This window comes from Notothenia coriiceps, unplaced genomic scaffold, assembly GCF_000735185.1.
Source record: "Notothenia coriiceps isolate Sejong01 unplaced genomic scaffold, NC01 NC01_scaffold00002820, whole genome shotgun sequence".
Classification (NCBI taxonomy): Eukaryota; Metazoa; Chordata; class Actinopteri; order Perciformes; family Nototheniidae; genus Notothenia; species Notothenia coriiceps.
Genome location: NW_011335521.1, coordinates 164807 through 188062, shown reverse-complemented (window position 1 = coordinate 188062; position 23256 = coordinate 164807). Strand labels below are relative to the sequence as shown.

The following is a 23256-nucleotide window of genomic DNA, read 5'->3' as shown; positions in this document are numbered from 1 at the left end:
CTCTTCTACCGCGGTGTGGACGACAGCACCGGCTTCAAGACTCGCAACATCCTCTGCTTCCCCATCAAAGATGAGAGCAATGGTAGCAACAATGACTTATACACATACAAACAAACACACACACACACTTCCACCTAACATACAAAAAAGTATCTAAACTTTGTCATCAAATTGGAATATCTGTAAATCTGTAAAACTAATTTAAGCAATACCATTAATTGGGAACGTGTGGACACAAAATGTCAAGGAAAAGAAGTTAAAACATGCAAACAGAGTACAAATCATAAGTATCCAAATAATCAGAAAAGACATAAATATATAGGTAGGTTGTAGTTAACATTTTGAAATGCCAAAATGTTATTATTCTAGGTTAAAAGTTCAATATAAAAAACATTCAGCTACTCTCGGACAGTCTTTTCAAGCAACTCGGTACATCATAACTAAATCCTTTTCTACTGTTCTTTTACAACATTTGGCAACATCTGTTATCTTTAATTGGAGTTATCTGCCCAGTTACCCCCGAGGAGTCCAATTGAGCCCTAATAATGAAAGTGTGAGGCTGCTGATAATATCATATCAGATTCGGTATTTGCTCCTCTACAGTACATTCCTCCTCTTCCTTTTAAAAACGATGCTACATTTCCACAAAGGCTCTCTCTCTCAGAATAGCACAAAGAGTTGTTACATAACTTTCTTTGCTCCTAAATGTTAAAGTGCTGAAGAGGCAACTATCCTCAGTTCTATACGTTTCCATACTTAGACATCTTTAGAAAACTCTTTGGTCACGCTCCTGACTTTCGTGCTCCCGACTTCTTGCTGTATCTAAGTTCAGATTTTTCTTTTGTGCAATTCAGCTGCAGTGTCTAATCAATTTAAATGAGTGGCTCTATTTTATTCAACGTCTGTTCTGCACTTTTGAATTCCTTGCCTTATTTTCCACTCTCTTCATCATCAACTCTCTCAATTCACAACCTCACTGCACGTCCCACCTTTATTTTCCTCTTCATCTGTACCTCTTCTCTTTTCTTTGAATCCTCATCTTTTAGAGGTGATTGGAGTCGCTGAGTTGGTGAATAAAATGAACGGGCCGTGGTTCAACCGCTTCGACGAGGACCTTGCCATGGCTTTCTCCATCTACTGTGGTATCAGCCTCGCTCATGTAAGTCTCTTCTCCGGCTGAAAGAACTGACACTGTATTCATTTTACATTTACTGCTCCGGCTTGTTCAATAGGCAACGACATCAGGTCATGGACAAGGCATTAAATAGTTTGCATTAAAGTCATATGCTGCCTTTCACTTGTTTTTTATATGAGGAAACAGATAAGTCATGCTGTTAAGCAAGCTTATTAAGCATTGAGTACATATACTACACATTTACATATTAATTAACAACCTAAACATCTGAGTTCATGGAAGACAGCTTCTATCACTTTTTTTTATTATCTCAGCAATTTAAAAGTGAATTAATGCAGCATTTCTAAGTGTGAAGCTGACAATTGAGCGGCCCGACCAAGCAAGGAGGCAGAGGCAGAACGTCCAAAATTATAACCCGGTGTGGGCATTTATTAAATCAGACACAATGATTCACAACCTCAATCCTGCTAAACATGTGCACACCGTCACCAACCACAAGGATTTTACATCACACTACCAGCCCAACAAGAAAACAGTCCCTAAATACACACACAGACTAACAAGACACAGGTGGGGGGGAGGAGACAACACAGGGCACCAGGTGCACACAATCCAGCAGCAGACATGGGGAAAGGGGAACACTTTCAGAATAAAACCAGGAAACAGAGACAGACAACTAGTTACATAAATTACATATATTCCCATGCTTCCTGTGCAATGTTTTTAGTGCTATATTACCCGTAACGGAGGCCGAGATCTATGGGCCCAGAGATCACCTCCGTTACACTAAGTTACACATTCTTCTTGATACTCATTGTAAACAGTCCTAGCTCATTATCTCCGGTTGGTTTTGATAAATAGCTCACAAAAACAATGTAATGTATAGTATTGTAATCTCTGCAAGTTACACAATAGTAACCCTTAACTAAATGTGACTGTGCGAGAGGAATTAAAGAAAAGTTTCTACAATAGGCTTTCACACTAGTGTACTAAGAGTCCCTTTCTCCTTAAAAGAGTTATAGGTCCTTTGTTAGTGCTGTCAGAGAGATCAATCCTGTCTGGGAAAATGGGATCAGTTCAGTGGGAGAAAAACGCTCATTCAAGGCGGAGCAGAGCAAAGCCTCCGGGGAAATGTTAAGAGATTCAGTCTGTGATGGAGCTGAGTGGCTTTTATGGCGTAGTTCAGAGGCACTGACTGCTGCAAACCCATTAACACACATTCAGACACGCTGGTGTATGCAGGCCATGAAGACGATGATGAAGATGGGCTGTCATGATACGTTTTTTAAAGTTTGCATTGATTTGTTATCCTTTGCGAGTATCACAATTATCCAATATTTATTATCTTGATTAAAACACATGTTTTCATTCGCTGTTAAGCGTGTTTGCCGATAAAACGTTTTCATCATATTGTCATTACTGCATTTTTTACCAGAACGTAGTGGAAATGTTGATTTAAAAATGATTCAACTGGATTTATTTATCTTGCTTTTAAAGAATGCCGATAAGCAGTCACTCTTGATTTGAGTAATTTAAAGGATTTACATCTGCTTTCACATAATGTGCCAAAAGAAGGGCACTGCATTAAATATAGAGATAAAGAAGAGACCATAGAGAAATCAAGGAGGGAAGGAAGTCTGGAGGAAAGGAAGTAAGGAAAGAAGGATGGTAGGAAAAGAAGAGCTGATAGTCATAGTACAGCAGTGATGAGCATTTCTGTTCCACCTTCATATTTAGCAGCTCTTGCAGTGTCCTCTGAATAACTGCAGATACTCACTGGTTTATCTATAAACTGTAAAGATATTTCATATGAAAGCGTATTGCCTTCAAGGCAGCTCGTTAATATATATATTATTAATCAATGGTGTACAGTATGCTGTGACCGGTATCTAAAGGTTCAGCTGGATTATCTATAATAAGCAGGAGACAACGTTTTGACCGCTGCTTTTCTGAAGATATTCTTACAAATATTTGAAAAATTAGTGACAAAGTATAAATCATGCTCTTATGAATGCCAAAGACCGAGTCTACCCAGTGCTATCTTTCAAAATTGAGAAAAAATGATTAGAGTTCTTGCTTGCTGTATCTAAACTGTACATCGCCTGTAATATGTGACATAACTGTTGGTTTATTATCAAATTGTTTGCTTCTTTAGTCTCTGCTCTACAAGAGAGTCCATGAAGCTCAGTTCAGGTCCCACCTGGCCAATGAGATGATGATGTACCATATGAAGGTAAAATCACTATTGTGCATCTCACTTACTCTCGCTCAGAGGCGTGTTTTATTTACTGACACTGTCCGTATTATTTACCCAATATGATTCAGTATGTGTATGTTGCAGGTTTCAGAGGAAGAGGTTACTAAGCTGCTGGTGACGGGGGTTGAACCCGTGCTGGAGTTCCACCCGTGCTTTGCCGAGTTCACGTACACACCTCGCTCACTCCCTGATGACACCACGCCACTGGTAAGAGACAGAGGTTTAGAGAAGATGTGATAGAAAAAAGAGAGACAACGAGAGATTAGATACACAGAGTGGAGGAAGCTCAAAGAAACAGAAACATTTGACTGATCCTGTTGTGTGTGTGTCTGCAGGGCATCCTCAGCATGTTTGAAGACATGGGTTTCATCAACACATACAAGATTGACCTGAACACTCTGGCCAGGTCTGACAACTCCATCAATTCATTGACACAATTTAAGATTCTGTGTGTATGAGTGTGTCCTCCAGTTGCTTTCAAATGTTATCTTACCTCATTATTTATTAAGAATACTTCCAGTTTTTGTTTTGTACTAGGTCCTCATTTTCCATCATTATATCACACAAACTTCTTTCTAGATTGTTAAAGTTAAGTGCTTTTAGGTTTGATGTATTCTAATTATCATTGGTGTAATCATCCCGATTGCAGTGAAGCATACAAGATGTAAGAATTAGGAGTTCGTACTGAGTGATTACACGGAGTGTCTCATCACAGTGAAGCTCTACCTAATAAGTAATTCTAATTTATTATAATATTAGGGTCAACTTAATATTATTGCTTTCCACAAACTTAATACAATTATGTGTAATCTGTTGACATAATACATTAGATTAAAATCAACATTTGTTCAGAACGGCTGAATATTTTGGTCAGAATTGATCAGTAGAGCTATAAATTCTTTGGTACCACTTTATAATAAGACTACCCTTATAAAAGGTTTACGAATAGTTTGTAATTCACTTATTAATTAGGTTGTGAACACTTTATAAATCATTACTAAGCTTTTATAAGACATGAGATAAACAGGGCAACTGTGAGCGGTTGCTTGCCAAATAGTGAGCCCACATGTATCTGTACTGCTAAGCCTTATATTGGCTACTTAGCTTACTTCATCTTCTTCATCAGCAAGCATCCTTGGTATCTGTTGCTCACTGAGTTGATTCTCACTAAGTAGCCAATAGAAGGCTAGTCATCTTGCCAAATAGTGAGCCTGTGTTGATGTTACATTACATTATTACATTAAATTGCATTTATCTGACGCTTTTATCCAAAGCGACTTACAATAAGTACATTCGACCAACAAAATACAAACTTGAAGAAAACAGAATCATATAAGTACATCAGGTTTCATAGAGAAAAAACATTTCAAGTGCTACTCAACTGGCTTTAGTTAAGCCAGTCCTTTGTTAAGTGCTTTGTTAATAATTGTATTGCTCGAAGTGGAGTCGAAAGAGATGAGTTTTCAGTCTGCGCCGGAAGATGTGTAAGCTTTCTGCTGTCCTGATGTCAATGGGGAGCTCATTCCACCATTTTGGAGCCAGGATAGCAAACCCACGTGTTTTTGCTGATGGGAACTTGGGTCCCCCTCGCAGTGCGGGTGCAGCGAGCCGTTTGGCTGATGTATGAAAACTATGTTAGAACTGGTTTATAAATGGATCTTAATGATTAATAAAGTGTTTACAACCTAATTAATAACCTAATTATAAACCCTTTATGAATCCTGTATAAGGGTAGTCTTATTGTAAAGTGGTACCCATTATTTTAATATACAGTTAACTTCAAGTCAAAATCACTCCTTGTGTTGGGAGGTAGGAACATTTCCCGGTGCTGCGATTCAGCATTTCAGCAAAGTTATACATTTGTTTAAATTGAAAGTATTAAATAGAACCAAAATGTGCTAGATGTGGCATGCTGTGTTGTATTTGATAATAAAACTCCTGCTTTGGTGTCAGGTTCTGTTTGATGGTGAAGAAAGGCTACAGGGACCCCCCCTACCACAACTGGATGCACGCCTTCTCTGTCTCACACTTCTGCTACCTGCTCTACAAAAACCTAGGGCTATCCAACTACCTCGAGTAGGTGTAAAACGCTTGGTTACAGAAGTAGCAAAACGCAGTTGTTTTGATCGTTAACCCTCCTTCTCTCTTCTCTTTTTTTTAGGGAAATAGAGATTCTTGCTCTCTTTGTGTCCTGTATGTGCCATGACTTGGATCACCGTGGCACCAACAATTCTTTCCAAGTCGCCTCAGTAAGAGCAGAAATTATGTTTTAGCCTTTGTAGAGGGCTTACAATGAAGCGTTGAAAATGATAAAAAGGGGAAAGGGGTAATGAACCTCCTTAATAGGAAGTGTAGCAGAGCATCACTTTACCTGCAACATAAAAAAGGGCGACTACAAATGTAAATGTTTTAAGCTCAGGCTTTTAATATCAACAAATGATCATCGTCACGTCAGCGTCTCTCAGTCTGTGAATTCGCCCCAGTGAGATACTAAATGTCATTGTGTTATAAAAACAGTTCGCACTGCTCCTCTGTAATCATGTTTAACCCTCCAGCACCTAAATGACGCACATACCAGCTCTTATTATGCAACAAAGGTCATCGTTTCAGCAGCTTCTTTTATGATTTTTCTTTTTCAATCTTTCATATTTAAGCTGACAAGTAGAGTTAAAGGATGTTATCAAAGGATGTTGTTTCATTTGAATCAATATAATGTGTATACTGAAAGGATAGTGTTTCATTTGTCTATCTGTTTCCATTTTCAGCAATCGGTGCTGGCTGCTCTCTACAGCTCAGAGGGATCTGTGATGGAGGTAAACTCACAACCAGTTACATCACAGGGATGTGGGAGAGCTGACTGGAAACAGAGCTCAAACAACATGATGTGCCTGTATACAAATGTATTGTGAAAGGTCATGAATATATTAAGTTGAGAGGTGTTTTTTTGGTCCTTCCCATTTACACAAATGAGGAAATCAGAATATGAGAATCACCTCTGAATAAAAAGCAGTCAACAATACACTTAATATGACCTCACTTCTAATGAGCGCATTCAATTGTGCAATATGTAGAATTAACCTTTGTAGAATTGTCCTATATTTGTTTGTTGCTTCCATGTTGATGAACTTCAGTATGTGTGATCTACTAATATTGTTTTGTGCTGATACGACACCTAGTGGCCAAACTCAAACTTGATTTCCATGCAGCAGTGATGAGGCACTGGGAGGCATGTAAACTGGTTTTGCTTGTTGTATTGCAACCTGACTTAACATTCCTTCAGAAGCAGCGATTTTAAATGTACTTACTTTCCCCATCATGCTTTATTATGTGCCTCACAGAGACATCACTTTGCCCAGGCCATCGCCATCCTGAACACTCACGGCTGCAACATCTTTGAGAAGTTCAACAGGAAGGTAAGCTATTCAAATCTGACATTCGCAATTAACAAATGTCTCTTAATTATAATTAAAATGTTCTTGATTCTGCTATCCAGCTATGTGTAAGCTTAAGTGAATGTTGATGTTTTTTTTAGGATTATACACGAATGCTGGATTTGATCAGAGACATCATTCTGGCTACAGACCTGGCTCACCACCTACGCATTTTCAAGGACTTGCAGAAGATGGCTGATGGTACGCCTCAGTAGTTCAGTATGCACAGACACATCTCTACTTTTGCTTTCAACTCACAACCATGAAAAGCAAAGGGAGGCTTTGTTCACATTTTTGGTGACAACAAAGCAAGATTTTTCAATTTCTCCTCAAAAAATATGGGCTGATTTCTTAGGTGAAAAAATGCCAATTAAATACATGTTAGCAAACAAGTAGAATAACAACAATTGTAATCGTTTTTGGATTACACAAGTAAATCAATATAAGTCCATTTTGACGCAAATAAAACAAGACGGACTGTGACATTATAAACCAATTTCCTCTGCTGGCTCCCTAGTCGACCCAACACAAAAGGCTCATAATGACTCTAGTTTTTCAGTTTTATTTTTCCTGGATCTGAGGGTCAAACTTGCAGCATTCATCACTAACAGTCTTAGTAATCCTATATTTTTATTGGACTATTTACCCTTTTGAAAAGGCACTTGCTTACTGCACTCTTACATAAAATAATTGGCTGTAACCTCCTGGCCAGCAGTTTGCTACGCCTGAATGCAAACAATTATAAGTTATCCTGAGTGAAAGTCTCTTCTGTTGAATCATCGTGTGCTGTTAAGTAACTAAAAAGCTTCTAAATGACTTACTGAATGCCTTGCACCCCAGTGTGTCACTTGTCGATTATGGATGAAAAATTGTTTAACCCAACACAGAATGGAAATATACAGTATTAAGATACCATTGAAGTATAATTTCTCCCTACCAAATCCACAAATTGCCTTGACCTAACATTCGATGTGGTACATTTTTGAGTACATTAAAATGCAATCAGTTTTGAAAAAATAAATATTAATCAGTTAAATGTCTTAAATCCTACTGAGGTATGATGAACTCTAGAGTTATTACCAGTGGCTTTCATAAGTTCTTCCAAAAGCTTTCATGTTAATACAGTATGCCTTTTAGTCATGTATTCTGTACCTGCTGTGTTTATTTATTTATTTTATTTCATTATCTTTGCTTTTTATGCCTGTTTTTAAATGCCATTTAATAAGGTATTTATGCTGTATTTGTTCTTAAATGTCTTTTGTTTTTATTTTGTAAAGCACTTTGAATCGCCACGTGCTGAAAAGTGCTATATAAATAAAATTGCCTTGCCTTGCCTAGTTAAAATGTATGTCTGTTAATGCCGTTAAAATAGAGTAACTATTTTGCATGTGTGTGTTTCAGATGGATACGATCCAAAAAACCGCAACCACCGCTCCATGCTGCTGTGCCTCTTGATGACATCGTGTGACCTGTCAGACCAAACTAAGGGCTGGAAAACCACTCGCAAGATTGCTGTCAGTTTATAGTCTCTGTCCACACCAATGTCTATATTTTAAATTATAATGACATATGTAACCGCACATATAGCTGAGTGTGTTGTTGATGAACTTTAACACAAACAGATGATTTTTTTGCATACGTCCATCTATCATAACTTTAGAGAGTCCTGTTTATGTAAAAGAAAACAATATATGAATCAGAAGGCAGAGTTTTGGTCCTATCCTGTGAACAGCCTTGTATGTGCTTTGTGCTACACACTTTTACAAATATTCAGCCGTTTGTACACTCATGTACTGTATTTGTCTCAGTCCAGAGATTGTTGTTGTTTTAGTTCAATTATCCTTTTAATGTGAACAATGATTAATATTTAGTAATCAATGTATCACAACTTGCGAATTGCTCTGTCATTTCAAACAGTTTGTTGCAAGTTCATACAAAGAAAGTGTTGATGAAGTGAAAGGACTGCTGTAATGCAGTTTCAGAGCATTTATATCCTGTCACTATTACTCATGCTGTATATTACTCTATAATGCTATTGCATATCCTATTTTCAGCAGTGCATTCCTTACATTCTCCATTTCCCAATTACTACACAGTAAATTGATGCATTTATGTGACGATAAGGATGAGAGATTCTTAGCTGTATTTTTGGAAACAACCTCTCTGTCTATGTACCCTTTATTCTCGATTCTGTGAAACTCCATTTTAGGATTATGCTTAATCTTTGTCTGCCTTTCCAGTAGCAAAACCCCCTGACCCTTGTCCTAAATCCTACACCCTAAACCCTAAATCTCCAAACACCTACAGTACAGCAAATTCACTATAATCCTTTCTCCCAAAACGGAAGCACATTTCTTACACTGTTTAATACAAGCTCTGGTCTATTTTGGTCTCAATTGGTACTTTATTTTCTCAATGGCCAGAAAATGCTTGGGGATTAACAAAAACGCAATTTCACAAAATAATTAAATGTGATGATGAGAAATGAAAAATGATTCAGCAAAGTCAAATTAAGGTTATATTTGGATCAAATATTGAATACTTGTGTTTATTTTAAAAAACAAACATGTAAACGGAAAATTGGTCTGTCCCTAAAATATATAATTAAGGAGGATTCCAGTTGATATTTGCTACTTTATTCTGAGACAATTCATAACTATATTTAATTAAGCTTTACCAACGTCACCATGAATATGAAACCATATTAACAATAACAGATGTCTCTCTGTTTGTGTTCACAGGAGCTGATTTACAAAGAGTTCTTCTCTCAAGGAGATCTGGTATGTGCCAGTGTACATGGCCTGTTGAATGTTAAATCATTTAATAAGACTCTTAAGTGCTTGGTGTTTTATACATTAGAAGGCTCATTACTCGTGTCTGTGCGTGCAGGAAAAAGCCATGGGGAACAGGCCCAGTGAGATGATGGACCGAGAGAAAGCATACATCCCCGAACTACAGATAAGCTTCATGGAACATATCGCCATGCCAATTTACAAGTACGTATAACATCCCACCTCTTCCCCTGAACCCTTTTATCTCAAACTACTTTGTATCAGGGGAAGGACTGACCTTTGTCCCAACATTGAAATTATTGAACAAAGGGAGATAACTGAAAGTATGAATCTCATTTCAACAAGAACATATATAACTTTAAACTGGATTTGGATTGTCTTCAGTGAAAATGTGTTTTTGATCATTTAAAGCTACTCTAATCAAAATAAAGATAATGATTTACTGTACAACTGATCAATGAAAAACCCACTGATAAAAAGCACTATTCTCCCTGAGCTTCACAGACCATAGCTTCCTTTAGCTCATTGTTATGGTTTTATGACCCCACAGTTTTACAGCTCTCGAAAAAACAAACTCACTGTTTTCCACCCAGCCACAATCAAACAGCTGACACACCGACGTGTTGATGAAGACAGATATTTCCCTGTGAAGCAAGAAAGACCTGAAAAGAGAATGAATATTGTTCTGACATTCAGCCAGGCAGGCGGCCAGAGACTCCAAATTAATGATAATTTTGCTCGCTGTCTGCTTTGTTTTGTAACATGTTCGCCATATTGACTTGATAAGTGACATTGTTTTATGTGGGACCTAATGCACTTCCCCAAAGTAGCCACAAATTGGATAATACAGGTTTAACTAAATTAGTGCTGTACACTATAGATCACTGTTAGAAATAAGATATGCAAGACATTAGAGTAAGATCAGTCTTTGCCACTTGAAATAAGCAACCAAAGACAGACTACAGTCTACAGCCAGTGAGTCAAAAAAGGATCATACAAACTAGAAGGGCACTCTGAGAGCATAGACCTTTGAAAAGCCTAAAAAATAACCCCGTAATTTGGATCTACTCCAAAATGTAAAGAGCTCCTTCACTGGCAAATGCTACAACCTTTCAGCAAAACCAAGAAACTAAACCAAAAACAAAACCTTCTTCCTGGATGTAAAAAATTACATTTTTACCTTTTTCCGAATATGAATTGACGTTAAATGGACTGCGTTTATATAGTGCTCTTTCCGGTCTTATGGCATATACAATTCAGCGTTCACTCATTCACACACACTCGTACAGAGGCTGCAATACAAGGTGCCAGCTGCTCAGGAAGAATACAATAAATACTTAGTTTTCCCGAGGTACTTGGGTTTATGACATGTGCTTGATTTTAATATGAAATAAAATGAAAGATACAAAAAATAGAATAAACCGTTTTGAATTAAAAACATTTTTACAAATGTGCGATAAAGTATCAAATAAAGTAAAATAGATGTTTATATAAACATTAAAATATGAAGTAAAAGTGTGCAAATTGTACTACAATATATACAGTGGTGTAGTTAGTACATAGAGTTACAGTTAGTAGGTATAAGTTGTTTAAATCCATTTTATTTGGGACTGTAAGGGCGAAAATTGGGAAAATAATTAGCCCTGGTGCGCTAAAGATGTTTTTTTGTAAAATATCCCGTGGACACCTAACTTCTGAAAGTAGCCCAAAGCCTCCTATTTTAACTCACATGCCAACAATGCCCTCTGTCATTCAGGCTCCTCTCTGAACTGTTTCCTTGTTTTCCGATATATAACAGGTGTATCACAACACAGTGGTGTTTTAGTTTTAATAAAAGTATAAATCAATTGTATTGGGACTGTAAAGACGTGGCCAAATTCTTAACACGGGTGTGATAAAGATATTTTCTTGTAAAGTAATTACGTTAAAACCACACTTCGTTGTATATCAATAATCATATTTGTACTCGCATGCCAACACTGCCCTCTGTCCTCCAGGCTCCTCTCTGAACTGTTTCCTGAGGCCACTGAGCTGTACATGAGAGTGGCGGCAAATCGAGAGCAGTGGACCAAAGTGTCCCACAAGTTCTCCGTCCGTGGGTTGCCTAGCAACAACAGCCTAGACTTCCTGGACCAGGAGTACGAGCTGCTGCAGTCCCAGGGCGCTTTCGGGAGCGACGACCACTGCATCAACGGATGCCTGGAAGAAGAAGAAGGAGGGAGCGGTCAGTGACGACAGCGGGAAGCTTGAAGTTCTCTGTGGTCCAGTAAGAGGCCGAGGATACCTTTGGAGTGACCCAAGAGGGAGGGACCTCTCAGCTGTCCATCACCTAGATGTTTAGCTGGTCATGCAGAATGGACAGAACAAGTTTCAAACTAATTAAATCAGATGAGTGATTTGAAACGAGCGGATCCGTCTGAGCCGGTTCAGTGATTAGACGCCACATGTTGCTTGTGTCTCTGGTTCAGGAAAGCAGAAGGTGTTGACTTTTGTCTTTTTCAGAAGTTCTACTGGAAAAATGAGTTTTTAAACACAGGTCACAGGTTCATTCATAGAGCACTGGTCCTGATTAAGATTGTAAAAACACACACACACACACACACTGACAAACATATGTACATGTGCATACTGTGTCGACACACAACAGACAAAAAACAGTTCTTATGGAAAAGACTGCTTCAACATGTATCAGTGAGATAAAGTGCTATACTTTCTGTAAACTGTTTCCTAATGGCTTGATTTTGATTTCAATGGCTCAGCGTTGTTCACACACAAGCAGCTGCCATAGTCCCTCACCTGATGCTTATGAATGCATGCTGTATGGACACCTCATGTATTATTCTTTTATTCTATGTCAGTGTTGATTTCTCCATGGCTAAGAAATTAATGCACTCCATTTTTTATACCATCACACACACTTTTTGTATTCAGCTCTTCAAAATATATTTAATTAATTCATCACCATGTTGTACGACAGAGATTTAGTTCATTTACTCACACAGCGTTATAACCCTCATGTGTCCTACAATTTTGGGAAAATGTAAGGGACAAATTGACAATCACTGATCAATGACAGAGTCACAGATCCCTGGCCATAACACCAACTTCATGCATAAAACGTTAAACACACACTCCCTGTGCTTTAATCTGCATGTCACTGGATCAAGGGTGCATCTAAACCTCAAATAAAGGTCGATCAGGACCTAAAACACTTAATTTTTCTCTGTCATCCTTCCCACCCTCTGCCATCCTTCCTATTCTCTCGCACCGATCTCACTTCATTTTACTTTTAGTTTACTGACTTCCTCATAAACCACTTTAGATAGTGAGCAACCGAAGCCCTTTAAAAGATCCATCTCATCTGTTAGTGTAAATGTGCCAGAGTAGAGCGTGTTATATGGAGTGTGTCATTCAGTGTGTCATATGGATCTGCCTTATTGCGCATCTCTGCTGCCTTTCTTAGAGCTTTTAATATATGAAAATTGAAATAAAGAGTCTGTTTAATATGTATGTTGTATATTTGTTATAGACATAGTTTGAGTATCAATGTGGTGAATGAATGATCGCAATGCTCAAAAAGATGTATATTTGTGAAATACCTGTGTAAAGACCTCAGATGTCACGTTCACTTCTTTCTATTTAAAATTATATATACCACCACCAGTGAATTATTAGGCAGACACATCAGCATTTTCAGTTATGAATGCACCCAAAAAATAGTTAAGAAGAAGGAACTAGAGATGTAGCCATCACAGAAATGACTGTCCTGAAAGCATTAACAGTTCACTATTGCTGCATCCAGAAATACAAATAATGTTAAGTTCTCAGATTGTGCCTCATATAGAACGGAGGCCATGGGGTTTTGTGTTACAATATGCCATATTCAGTTTTACTTAACAATATTTAAAATATGAAATGCTGCAGAGTTGGGGTAAAACAACCACGCAATAGTTACACAAAGAGTAACGTCTGAAAACAGTACTGCATGTAGGCAGTGCGGTGGAGGGGTGAGAATGAGAGAGCAAAGAAGTGGACGGTTGAGTGGGTGAGCAGATAAGAGAGAGAGGACTGGCGGTAATGAAAATCAAACAGAAACGCTGGTGTTGATAGATGATGCAGATGCAAACCTCCAGTGTACTTCAGTTCATAATGAAAGTGAGGGTAGATGAAAGCAAAAATATTGCTATCATAGGATTTTAATAAATATATTTTTTTTCTTCAAAGGGTCTCACGAGGGTGCATTGGGGATGAGGGTTAATTGGTAAGCAAAGAGGTTTGATTTATGTGTTATACACTTACTTTGGGATATGCATCGGTGCGATTGAATGCAATGGTTTGATCTGCCTTGGTCTTTTTTTACGATACATTTCTCAAAGGGCGTACAGATGTGTTTGTAGACTCTCTCTTACTCACATGTGGTTATCCCACTTTTATTCTTTTTAAACCACTGTTTCATATGTACCTGCCTTTTTAATGTGCAATACAAAGTGTCTGCCTCTGTGACGTTGCATAGATTCCTATGTAAATACCTATGCCTCTTGTTAAATTATTTTTAGCTCTGAGTTTTCAAAGGCATTTAAGTGTTAGTTCATGATGTTTCCATAAGAAGAAATCCAAATGCCTGTGACAAATGTAATCCTAAAATGCTTTTGAGTGTCCGGACCAGAGACAGTTTTCTATACTGAGTGTGTATCCGTCCCCTCTTTGTTTGTCATAGAGAGTCAGGGCTAACTGTGCCAAGCAAACATTGTCTACTTCCTGGCCAAGCTGCAAAGATATAAACAGGCATACCTACAGTTATTTTTGTTCTCTAATGTTGGTGTGAAGTTGAGGGCTGTGTTTCTATAAAACTTTTCTTCTGATACATTATCAAGAAATTATGAACACAATCTTTCCCATCATGACAGAACAGCAGGACTCTAACATGTGAAGTAATGTCATTGTAATAAAAACCTGTGACATAATTGTTAAAAGTGGCAAAAATAGAATTGCTGTAAATATCAAAGTTTTAAAAGAAATGTTACTTGATTGTCCTTCATTATTACAATGGGAGAATTCAATTTTTTAATGTATTTAAAGTGGTTGCATCCTGTTCTCTTTTTTTTCATGCCATTTTGAACAACCCCAAACTTTGACTATTAGAAAGAGGAGGTGAAAGAGAACCACATGTGTATTTAGATTATACATATGATAATCTACCACAAATAATATCCCCATTTAATCTGAAATGTATACATGACTATAAGGACAGCTACATCCCGTCATCTGTTATTTATTTGATTTGTTGAAATCTGAGTGCTGGTGGTCTTATTTTTCTTCAGATGTAAGGACATTTTTGACAAGAAGACAAATGGATGACATTTTGAGATTTTTTTTTCTTCCTTGGAATAAATCTGGTGAAAGGCTTCTGGGTTGCTGTCTCTAAAAGTGCACACAACACAACATGAAATGTAGCTTTAACATACTCTGCAATATTGCTTCCCTATGAATGTGTACTGAAAACACTGTGGCATTAGGGCTCTGCAACACTGATTTAATCATCACAGTGGCATCTTTGTTGATCCTGTTGGCCTGTCCCACATACTGATACTGTATAAGCATGGCCGGATTAACACACTGGAGGCCCTGGGGCAGAAATCCACTACAGTCCATTACTCCCCCCTCCCCCAGCAAACAGCAACATCTCTTCTCCACATTCTGCATATCGTATGAAAAACCTTATAATAACTTGTTTGTACAGTATCTGACACTTTCCTTAGGATGAGGCCCAAGTGAGTACATGCGTTTTTGCCAAGAATATAATGTGTTGTGCTCTTCAAACAAAGCAACTGATGTCAAATTAAATTACACATACATTTGACATTGCATGAAGCATTCTGCATGGATATTGCACTAATGACATCAAAACATGTGTATGAAAATCTGAATTATGTATGAAACAGCGTAATCTGAATAAGTAATTGGTAGATATTAATTCTAAATGCGGAGAGGTAAAAGCATGATATTGACCTTTGATAGATTTGTAGTGTAGTATGAATAGTTTACTTAAAATTGAGTTCTGAAGAAAGATTCAAGATAATCAGAATTGAAGTGGATTACAGTTTATGTTATATACTTATACTTAGTGACTTTCCATCCCTGTTATTATTAATATGTTTTGTCGGATATATTCTTATCAGTAAATTAACCATATGAGTACTTTTTCCATCTCTGTCAGATAACAGAATAATGTTGATTTGATAACTATTAAAAATAATTGATATTAATATTTTGTGCTGAATATATTGGTGATAATGTAAATTATTCTTAAACATTTTAAAATGTAAACACAATTATAACACTAATAAAATGCAATATAATAAATAAGCTATAGGGTCCCTTCTAATAAATAAATAAATAATAAAAGGCATAAATAGTGTTCATGTACTTTCTTCATTCTTTGTTGGAATTCACAGGCAATGCAACATTAGAGTGTGGGGGTTAACATGAGTTCCACCTTCAACAGCTGCAACATTTAAATGATGCAATCATTGCGTGAATAATCTTAATTCAATAATAGAATATTTGGTATTCTCAATAAAGGGCTATTCTGCGTAACTAGTACTTTTACGTAGTTTAGGCCTACTTTGTATGTTGTTGTAGAGGCCTACATGAACATTATTGATGCCTACTTTAACTTATCCATCCAAATCACAGGCAATGCACCAGTAGACCTAAATAAATTATACTAGTTAACATGAGTTCCACCTGCAACATTTAAATGATGCAATCAATGCATATCTTAATACAGTAATAGAATATACTGAAAAGGACTATCCTGCGTCAAGAGAACTTAGGGTAGTTTAGGGCTACTTTGTGTTGATGCAAGTATGTAGGCCTACCCACCAAAGTGGTCAATCAGGAATTAAGGTGTAAGTAAATGTTTGTTTTTTGTATAGTTTCCTCCAGTATTTATTTTTAGAAAACTAATACACACTGGAGAAATATTGAGGATGAAATATTGAGCTAAAATAACAGAATTACTCATTCCAAATTCAGTTTTCTGTTAGGACAGGATTGTTTTGCTCATTGTGTTAGCCAATACTGAAAATCATCCCAAAATATCTGAACTATATCAAAGAAAATAATGTTCTATTCTTACAGTTACAAAAGGAGCATATATATTTAAAATACAGTTGCAAGTAAAGTTGAGAACCCAAATGATTACTTTCTCGCGTGACTTTGAGTACGTGAGCTCTGCGCAATGAGAACTGCAGGTAGTCCGCCATTGCTGTGTGAACAACTATCGGATTTGGCGTTTGGCTGTCAACAATAAACTTGCGGTGCCCGGGACGCGGAGCTACGAGGTCGAGTGAAAGCTCGTTGGCTTCTCCATAAACCAGTAGTCACCCCTGTCCCTCCCTGGAGAATACTTTCATGTGAATACAGAGCCCACGGACGAGGCAACCATGTCCAATCTCAGCAAAGGCGGCACCAAGAAGGACACCAAAATGAGGATACGGGCCTTTCCTGTAAGTGTTCCCCGCAGTAGGTGCTCTGCCCGCCCGCCAGGGGCTGACTCGATCACCGTGGTCTGGGCTGCCAGCTAAATGCTAACAGGCTAACCAGCTGAGCAGCAGTTATGACTTGCTTTCTGTAAACAAAGTGCCGACGACAAATCGTCAATCCTCCCCAACTCTTGTTTGTTTAGTTAGGTGATTACACCGTGTTAATATTTAGTTTAATCAATTACTTTCATTGTATTTTAAGGTGTAACTGCCTCCTAACTCCCCAAACGTTCGCTTGCAGATTGGTTCTGTCGACATAGCCGATGCTAACGTTAGCCCTGACTCTTGACACTTGTTGTTTTGATTGTTTTGGCTTCCTCTATAAAATGCATGACGTCGTTATGTTCGAGCTTTACATTTGAATGTCTTTTGTGCAGTGAAGGGCCAGCTAGATTACCAACTGTGTGCAAGAAACAAGCAGCAACGGTACTACAGTTGTAGCAGGATGCTAGAACAACCTGCATCAGTTAACCCAACGTTAGTTCTGGTGTTGCATTAATTTGTATATTAATGCTAGTTGTAAACCTTGTTACTGTTATTATTCAACTGTTACATTTGTGATTAAGGATTATTTTCCTCGTCCACCTGGCCTTCCTTTGTCTGCAAGTCACTGATATACCTCATTTATGAACTGACCTCATTTAGCTGAAATTGAAAATCAAGTCTGTCTGAGAGTGGGCTGTGTGAGACATACATCAACCAAATGCTGGTTGTAGTACTCATCTATTAGTGATTGAGTTATTTCAGTTTGTGTGACAGTGACCACATAGTTATGTATGTAATTAGACAGGAATATTTGGACCCATGTGAGCCTGTTGAATGTGGCCCGGTCCTGACTGACCTACTGGTTGAGCAGCATCTTGATATGTGTGTGTTTGGGCTTGTCTGCTGAGGAACACACACTGTCCCTCCTCGCTAGCTGTGGTAGACCAACTAGCTATAGGGATGCCCCAAAAAAGTGTGAAGCTATCATGTAATTATAATGGAAAACAACTGTTGTACTGTGCAGAACCACATGTTTTTTACACACTCTTACTGGCAATTAAAAAATAACCGCCTCCTACATTTCTAATTAACCAGCAACTACTAGTTTTAAATCCCCTTTGAAAAGTACTGGGGAATACAGAAATGCAACTCCTGGTTGAGTCATCGCACAAATATGCAAATGCATATGATTTACATAACTGTTCCTCATATTTTGTAATACTTACTGACTGACCTATAAAATGAACGACACTTCTCATAGTGTATAGATATTGGCATCAATTCTTCATATTATTACTCTGATCGTCCTAGTCAAGGATGTTGATCTGACAAAGATTCCTCTGGTTTGGGGTTTGTTGGTTGTTTGAAAAAAATGTGTCAACTTTAAAGACTTCAAAATAGAGGTATAATTCCCCCCTTTTGCTATGTGAGTTTATGTAAAAGACAGCTATTATCTCCTTTTGATGATTTGAAGGTGAGAGCTGTCATTTTAACGGCAGTCCTTGGAGCTGTCATGTTGGGACCGTTTTGATGAAAGCTAGATTTACTCTCCTCATTGACCTGTCCTTCAGGCTTAGCACACTTGTTCGCTATAATCTGTTCTACACCGAGGCTTTATTCAGGATCCAAGTGTTGTTAGTCATAATAATAATCATAAGTGATTGTCATTGTATTCAACCCATTACTGTCTGTCTTTTGTAGATGACGATGGATGAGAAGTACGTCAACAATATCTGGGACCTTCTGAAGAATGCCATCCAGGAGATTCAGAGGAAAAATAACAGCGGCCTGAGCTTTGAGGAGCTGTACAGGAACGCCTACACAATGGTGCTACACAAACACGGAGAGAAGCTGTACACTGGCCTGCGAGAGGTCGTCACCGAACACCTTATCAACAAAGTAAGAATAACACCGATGGCACGGTTATATTTAATATTTTTGGATTACACGGACAAATAATTCCTCCTGTTGTAAACCCATTATGAATTCCTTTAGGGCCCTTAAAGGTCACCTATTATGCAAAATCCACTTTGTCATGTCTTTTATACATCAACATGTGTCCCCTCTGTGCAAAGAGATTCTGGAAGTTTCAGGAAAAAACATTCTCTCTCTTTTTCTCCTGATCCATTTATATAAAAACCTGTCTGAAAATGAGCTGATCAGATTTTGGCCACTTTATGATGTCATAACGATGTTTTGGGTTGTGTAACCATTAGCCAATCACCAACCAAGGTAACTCCCCCCCCCTTATCACCTGAATCTCCTCCTAGAGCACCATTGTGTTCTTTTTAACCAAATATCTCTCAGAGGGGCGTGGGGAGGGGCTCCTTATTTTCATCTAAAGTAACAGACAGAGAATCAGCCCTTTTTGAAACAGGGCTGAAACAGAGGGGATTATGGGATGCTACAATAATCTGTTTGGTATTCGGAGCCAAACACTTCAGAGACATGTTTTGTATATATCTGAGACCTGTAATATATTAATGAAAAACAGTATAATAGGGGACCTTGAAATCAGAAGAACTTCAGCAAGAAAATGTTCTTCTTTACTTTTTCTTTACAAAGGAAATTATAATACTAAGAGGTGCATCTATTGTTAATTTGCGAGATTCTTAAAGTCAAGTAATTACACATTAATCGCAAAATGAGTTACATTGGAATTATGCCTTGTATTTAAGTGATATGACTATTCCACTCAAGTGTGTATTAGATTATCATTATATACTTGTCTTAATGATACTCGTATGAAAATCTAAAACTAGATCTGGATTAGAACATTTTAAAATCATAGAACAGTTTGAGGTACCAAGGAAATGTATTCATGTGGATAGCTACTTTAGTAACAGGTAAATTAACATATATGTTAGTTTTAATTGAATTTGGAAGCCGGATTTAAGATGGACAGCCTCTTTCAGTAACCTTCTTGGTGCTAAACTGAATCTTTCATAAGCTTCATATTTAGATTCATAAGGCTTAGGCTGTGTGGCCCTTTTGCAAAACAAAGGTTCTACCAGGAAACTTGAGCTCTCTCTTCATGAGCGGCCTTTTGAGAGTAAAATGAAGTGAATGCAATTTCATGTGGTTTTTACTTTTGTCTCGTAAAAGTCTTGAAGGATCGCTCAGACCTCCTTAAGACACATTCCCCATTTCCGTGACATGCAAATTAGTGCCCAGATTTGTTTGTAGGGTCAATTTAGTTCTAGATTTTCAGCTTCACGTGGCTTTTCGTCGGTCTGGAAGTCTTTCATAAAACAGGTTTTGCTTTGTGTTTCACAAGTGCAACATGTCTTTCAATGGCTGCTTTATGTTTTAAAAACGACAACATTTAAGATAAACTTTTATTAATCCCCGTAGGGAAATTCTGGTGTCTTGGCAACAACAGCAACAAAGTTGAAACACAAGATAGGACAGATACAAATTCACACAATAATAATTTAAATAAAGAAATGCTACAACATTTTGAGAATAATTTGTAAATAGAAGTGACAGTATAAGTTAAAATGAAAGTTTTTTTATATATATATATGTATATACACACCTACCAATTATATAGTGAGAGTCCGACTATTTACATTAAGGTGAAGTCATAACGTAAGGTAGGCATGAGTTTTTACGAAAGGTTAAAGCCTTATTGTGCAGCCTGATGGCTACAGGCACAAAGGAGTGCCCGTATACTGTGCAAAGGTCTGAGGAGGGATGAGTCTGTGGCTGAACACGCTCCTCATCTTCACTAGCTCTGCATGAAGAGGGTGGCAGGGGTTCTTCAGGATACAGTCCAGTTCTCTCCTCGCCCCCCCCCTCCACGGTGGCAGATTCGCACGAGAGACGGCAATGCAATGTTGATCCTGTTGAAACTATTGATATTTCAATTTTCTGCTGAGAAGTGGGAGATACGTTTCCCCAAGCTGTAACTTGTTTTTGTTACATATAAATATTGCCATTTTAACTTTGGCTTCTGTGCAGCTTTCAGCGCGCAGATACCAGCGAGCAATATTTCAGCACTCAGCTGTTAAATAGTAGCCAGATGGTTTTAGAGCCCAATTAAATAGACACTCTCAACTTGGCAGCCTTAGTAAATTAGCAGTCAGAAAATGTCAACAAGCAGCAGTTCAAAGAAGAGAGCCGACTCCTGAGTGTTTTTTTATTTTCTAATAATTATCCAGATGTCACTTTCAAGAAGTAACTTGTTGGAAATTGTAAAATGATTTCTTTCTATGCAGCAGTAACTCTACTTCTGGGTTTGAAAAACATTATTAAGGCGGTATAGTTGCTGGAATTAAGAGAAAAGTATTTGGAGAAAAAACATTTCTTTAAACACTGGCACTAGGACACTGGGTTTTAAACTCAATTTGTTGCTGAACAATGAGCATGCGGTCAGAACAGCAGGTGTATTTTGAAGCCAACATAAAAGAGGTGAGTCATATAAGACATACAATAATTAATCTAAAGAGGAACTTAAAATCAGTCTACTGCGGCTCATCAACGGCCAAATTGTCAAGTCCCTTTGGTTCTACAAAACGTCCTGCATAATGAGTAATTTTTCTCACTCTGTTCCTTCTGTGACATCAAAACATGGCAACAAGCATATGCACAGTTTTCTCTTGATAATGTTATTTCTAGAAGCCTGTGGATGGGCTGTTACAGCACTTTGACCATGTGCAATGTACAGGGATGATAATAGAAATATGTCTGTAAGTGTTGTGAATTATAACAGCTGTGAAGGCTCTGGGCTGACGTCAATTGTGCATACATAAAGCATTCTTTAAACAAAAGATGTATTTGTATTTTGACCAGCATCATTAGAAATTGGCAATAATTGAAACCTTTATCCTTACAGAACCAAAAATCAATCGTAACCTTTTCATTATAAGTAACACCTAATAAGACTTTAATTCAAAGGCATATTCAGATTTATGCATTTACTTCGATCTCACACCTCAACGTTTGATCTTGCTGTGAATAATCCATTATGAGCAAACGTTTGTTAGCGTGTGAGGTTTGATCTTGTGTGTTTGTGAGAGCAGAGGGGATACTTCATCATCTCGGTCTAGAAGAAGAGGAGGGCGGTGTGCCCTTAAGAAATGTACTCTACAGAGACGTGTACAATGCTGAGTCACACTGCAGTGTGATTATCATCAAGCTGCTTTTCCTTACTAGTAGATATAATGTATAATGAAGTGTCTAAGAGGAGTCACACTACAAGGCTGCATTAACAAAGAATCACACTTAGAAATGTGTCAGCTTCCCACTCTCAAACAAGCTTTGGAGTTCCCTGTCAGGCGTTGTGTTTCGTCTCCAACAGTACAGAACTTGTTGCAGAATGCCCGCCTCATGCATGTGTGTTTGTCTCCCTGAAGGTACGAGAAGATGTCCTCAACGCCCTAAACAATAACTTCCTTCAAACCTTAAATCAGGCCTGGAATGACCATCAAACAGCGATGGTGATGATCAGAGACATCCTGATGTATATGGTGAGTATCTGACACGGACACAGCTTAATAACAGCACACATCACTGAGGAGAACAACACATCATATAAATAATATAACCGTATAAATGGTCATTATTTTTGAAAAAGCTTCAGTGACACTTGAGGTGCTTTTCATTCACGTGTGCTCTCGCTTAAGAGAGAATGCCACAGTGGTGCAGCTTCAGGTAAACATGCACATTTGAAGAAGTAACAACATTCATCTAACACTATGTGTTTATTTAAAATATAATATAAAGCAGTGGTTCTCAACTGGTCAGGCCTCAGGACCCACTTTTTACTTGGTCAATACCCAACATTTTGAACAAACAAAATAATGCTTTTAAAAAAGGTTTAATGAGATGATGGAATCAAAGCTGAACTAACGTATATAAAAAGGCACACATGCTGAAAACCCAACCCCAGCCGGGGGGTCTGGGGGGGATTCTCCCCCAGGAGATTTTTNATGGTAGCAACAATGACTTACACACACACAAACAAACACACACACACACATTAGATAGAAAAAAAGAACGTGTGACTTTTTTGTATGTTAGGTGGAAGAGTGTGTGTGTGTGTGTTTGTTTGTGTGTGTGTAAGTCATTGTTGCTACCATTGCTCTCATCTTTGATGGGGAAGCAG

General features: G+C 37.9%; 3 protein-coding genes across 3 annotated transcripts in view; 2 read left to right on the top strand and 1 right to left on the bottom strand.

Moving 5' to 3' along the window:
• Window positions 1–13126, top strand: pde2a (phosphodiesterase 2A; the record flags this gene model as incomplete). Its single annotated transcript, XM_010765884.1, has 14 exons — window positions 1–82; window positions 1047–1159; window positions 3291–3368; window positions 3477–3599; window positions 3728–3798; window positions 5346–5468; window positions 5554–5641; window positions 6158–6205; window positions 6731–6805; window positions 6925–7024; window positions 8225–8337; window positions 9565–9603; window positions 9713–9819; window positions 11613–13126. Coding segments are annotated over 14 exons (1395 nt in total), but the record flags the coding sequence as incomplete, so codon positions are not given.
• A 3725-nt stretch (window positions 13127–16851) lies between these two features.
• Window positions 16852–22630, top strand: LOC104940876 (cullin-3-like). The gene is made up of 3 exons (XM_010765882.1): window positions 16852–17126; window positions 18849–19046; window positions 22505–22630. The coding sequence occupies exons 1-3, from the start codon at window positions 17064–17066 to the stop codon at window positions 22628–22630; spliced, it is 387 nt and encodes a 128-aa protein (XP_010764184.1). The 5' UTR covers window positions 16852–17063.
• Window positions 22631–22753: 123 nt separating this feature from the next.
• LOC104940875 (cGMP-dependent 3',5'-cyclic phosphodiesterase-like) overlaps window positions 22754–23256 on the bottom strand; it is an 11016-nt gene continuing 10513 nt past the window's right edge. The window contains exon 14 of the mRNA XM_010765881.1: window positions 22754–22768. Within this exon, the coding sequence (XP_010764183.1) occupies window positions 22754–22768 (15 nt within the window). The remainder of the gene's footprint in view (window positions 22769–23256) is intronic.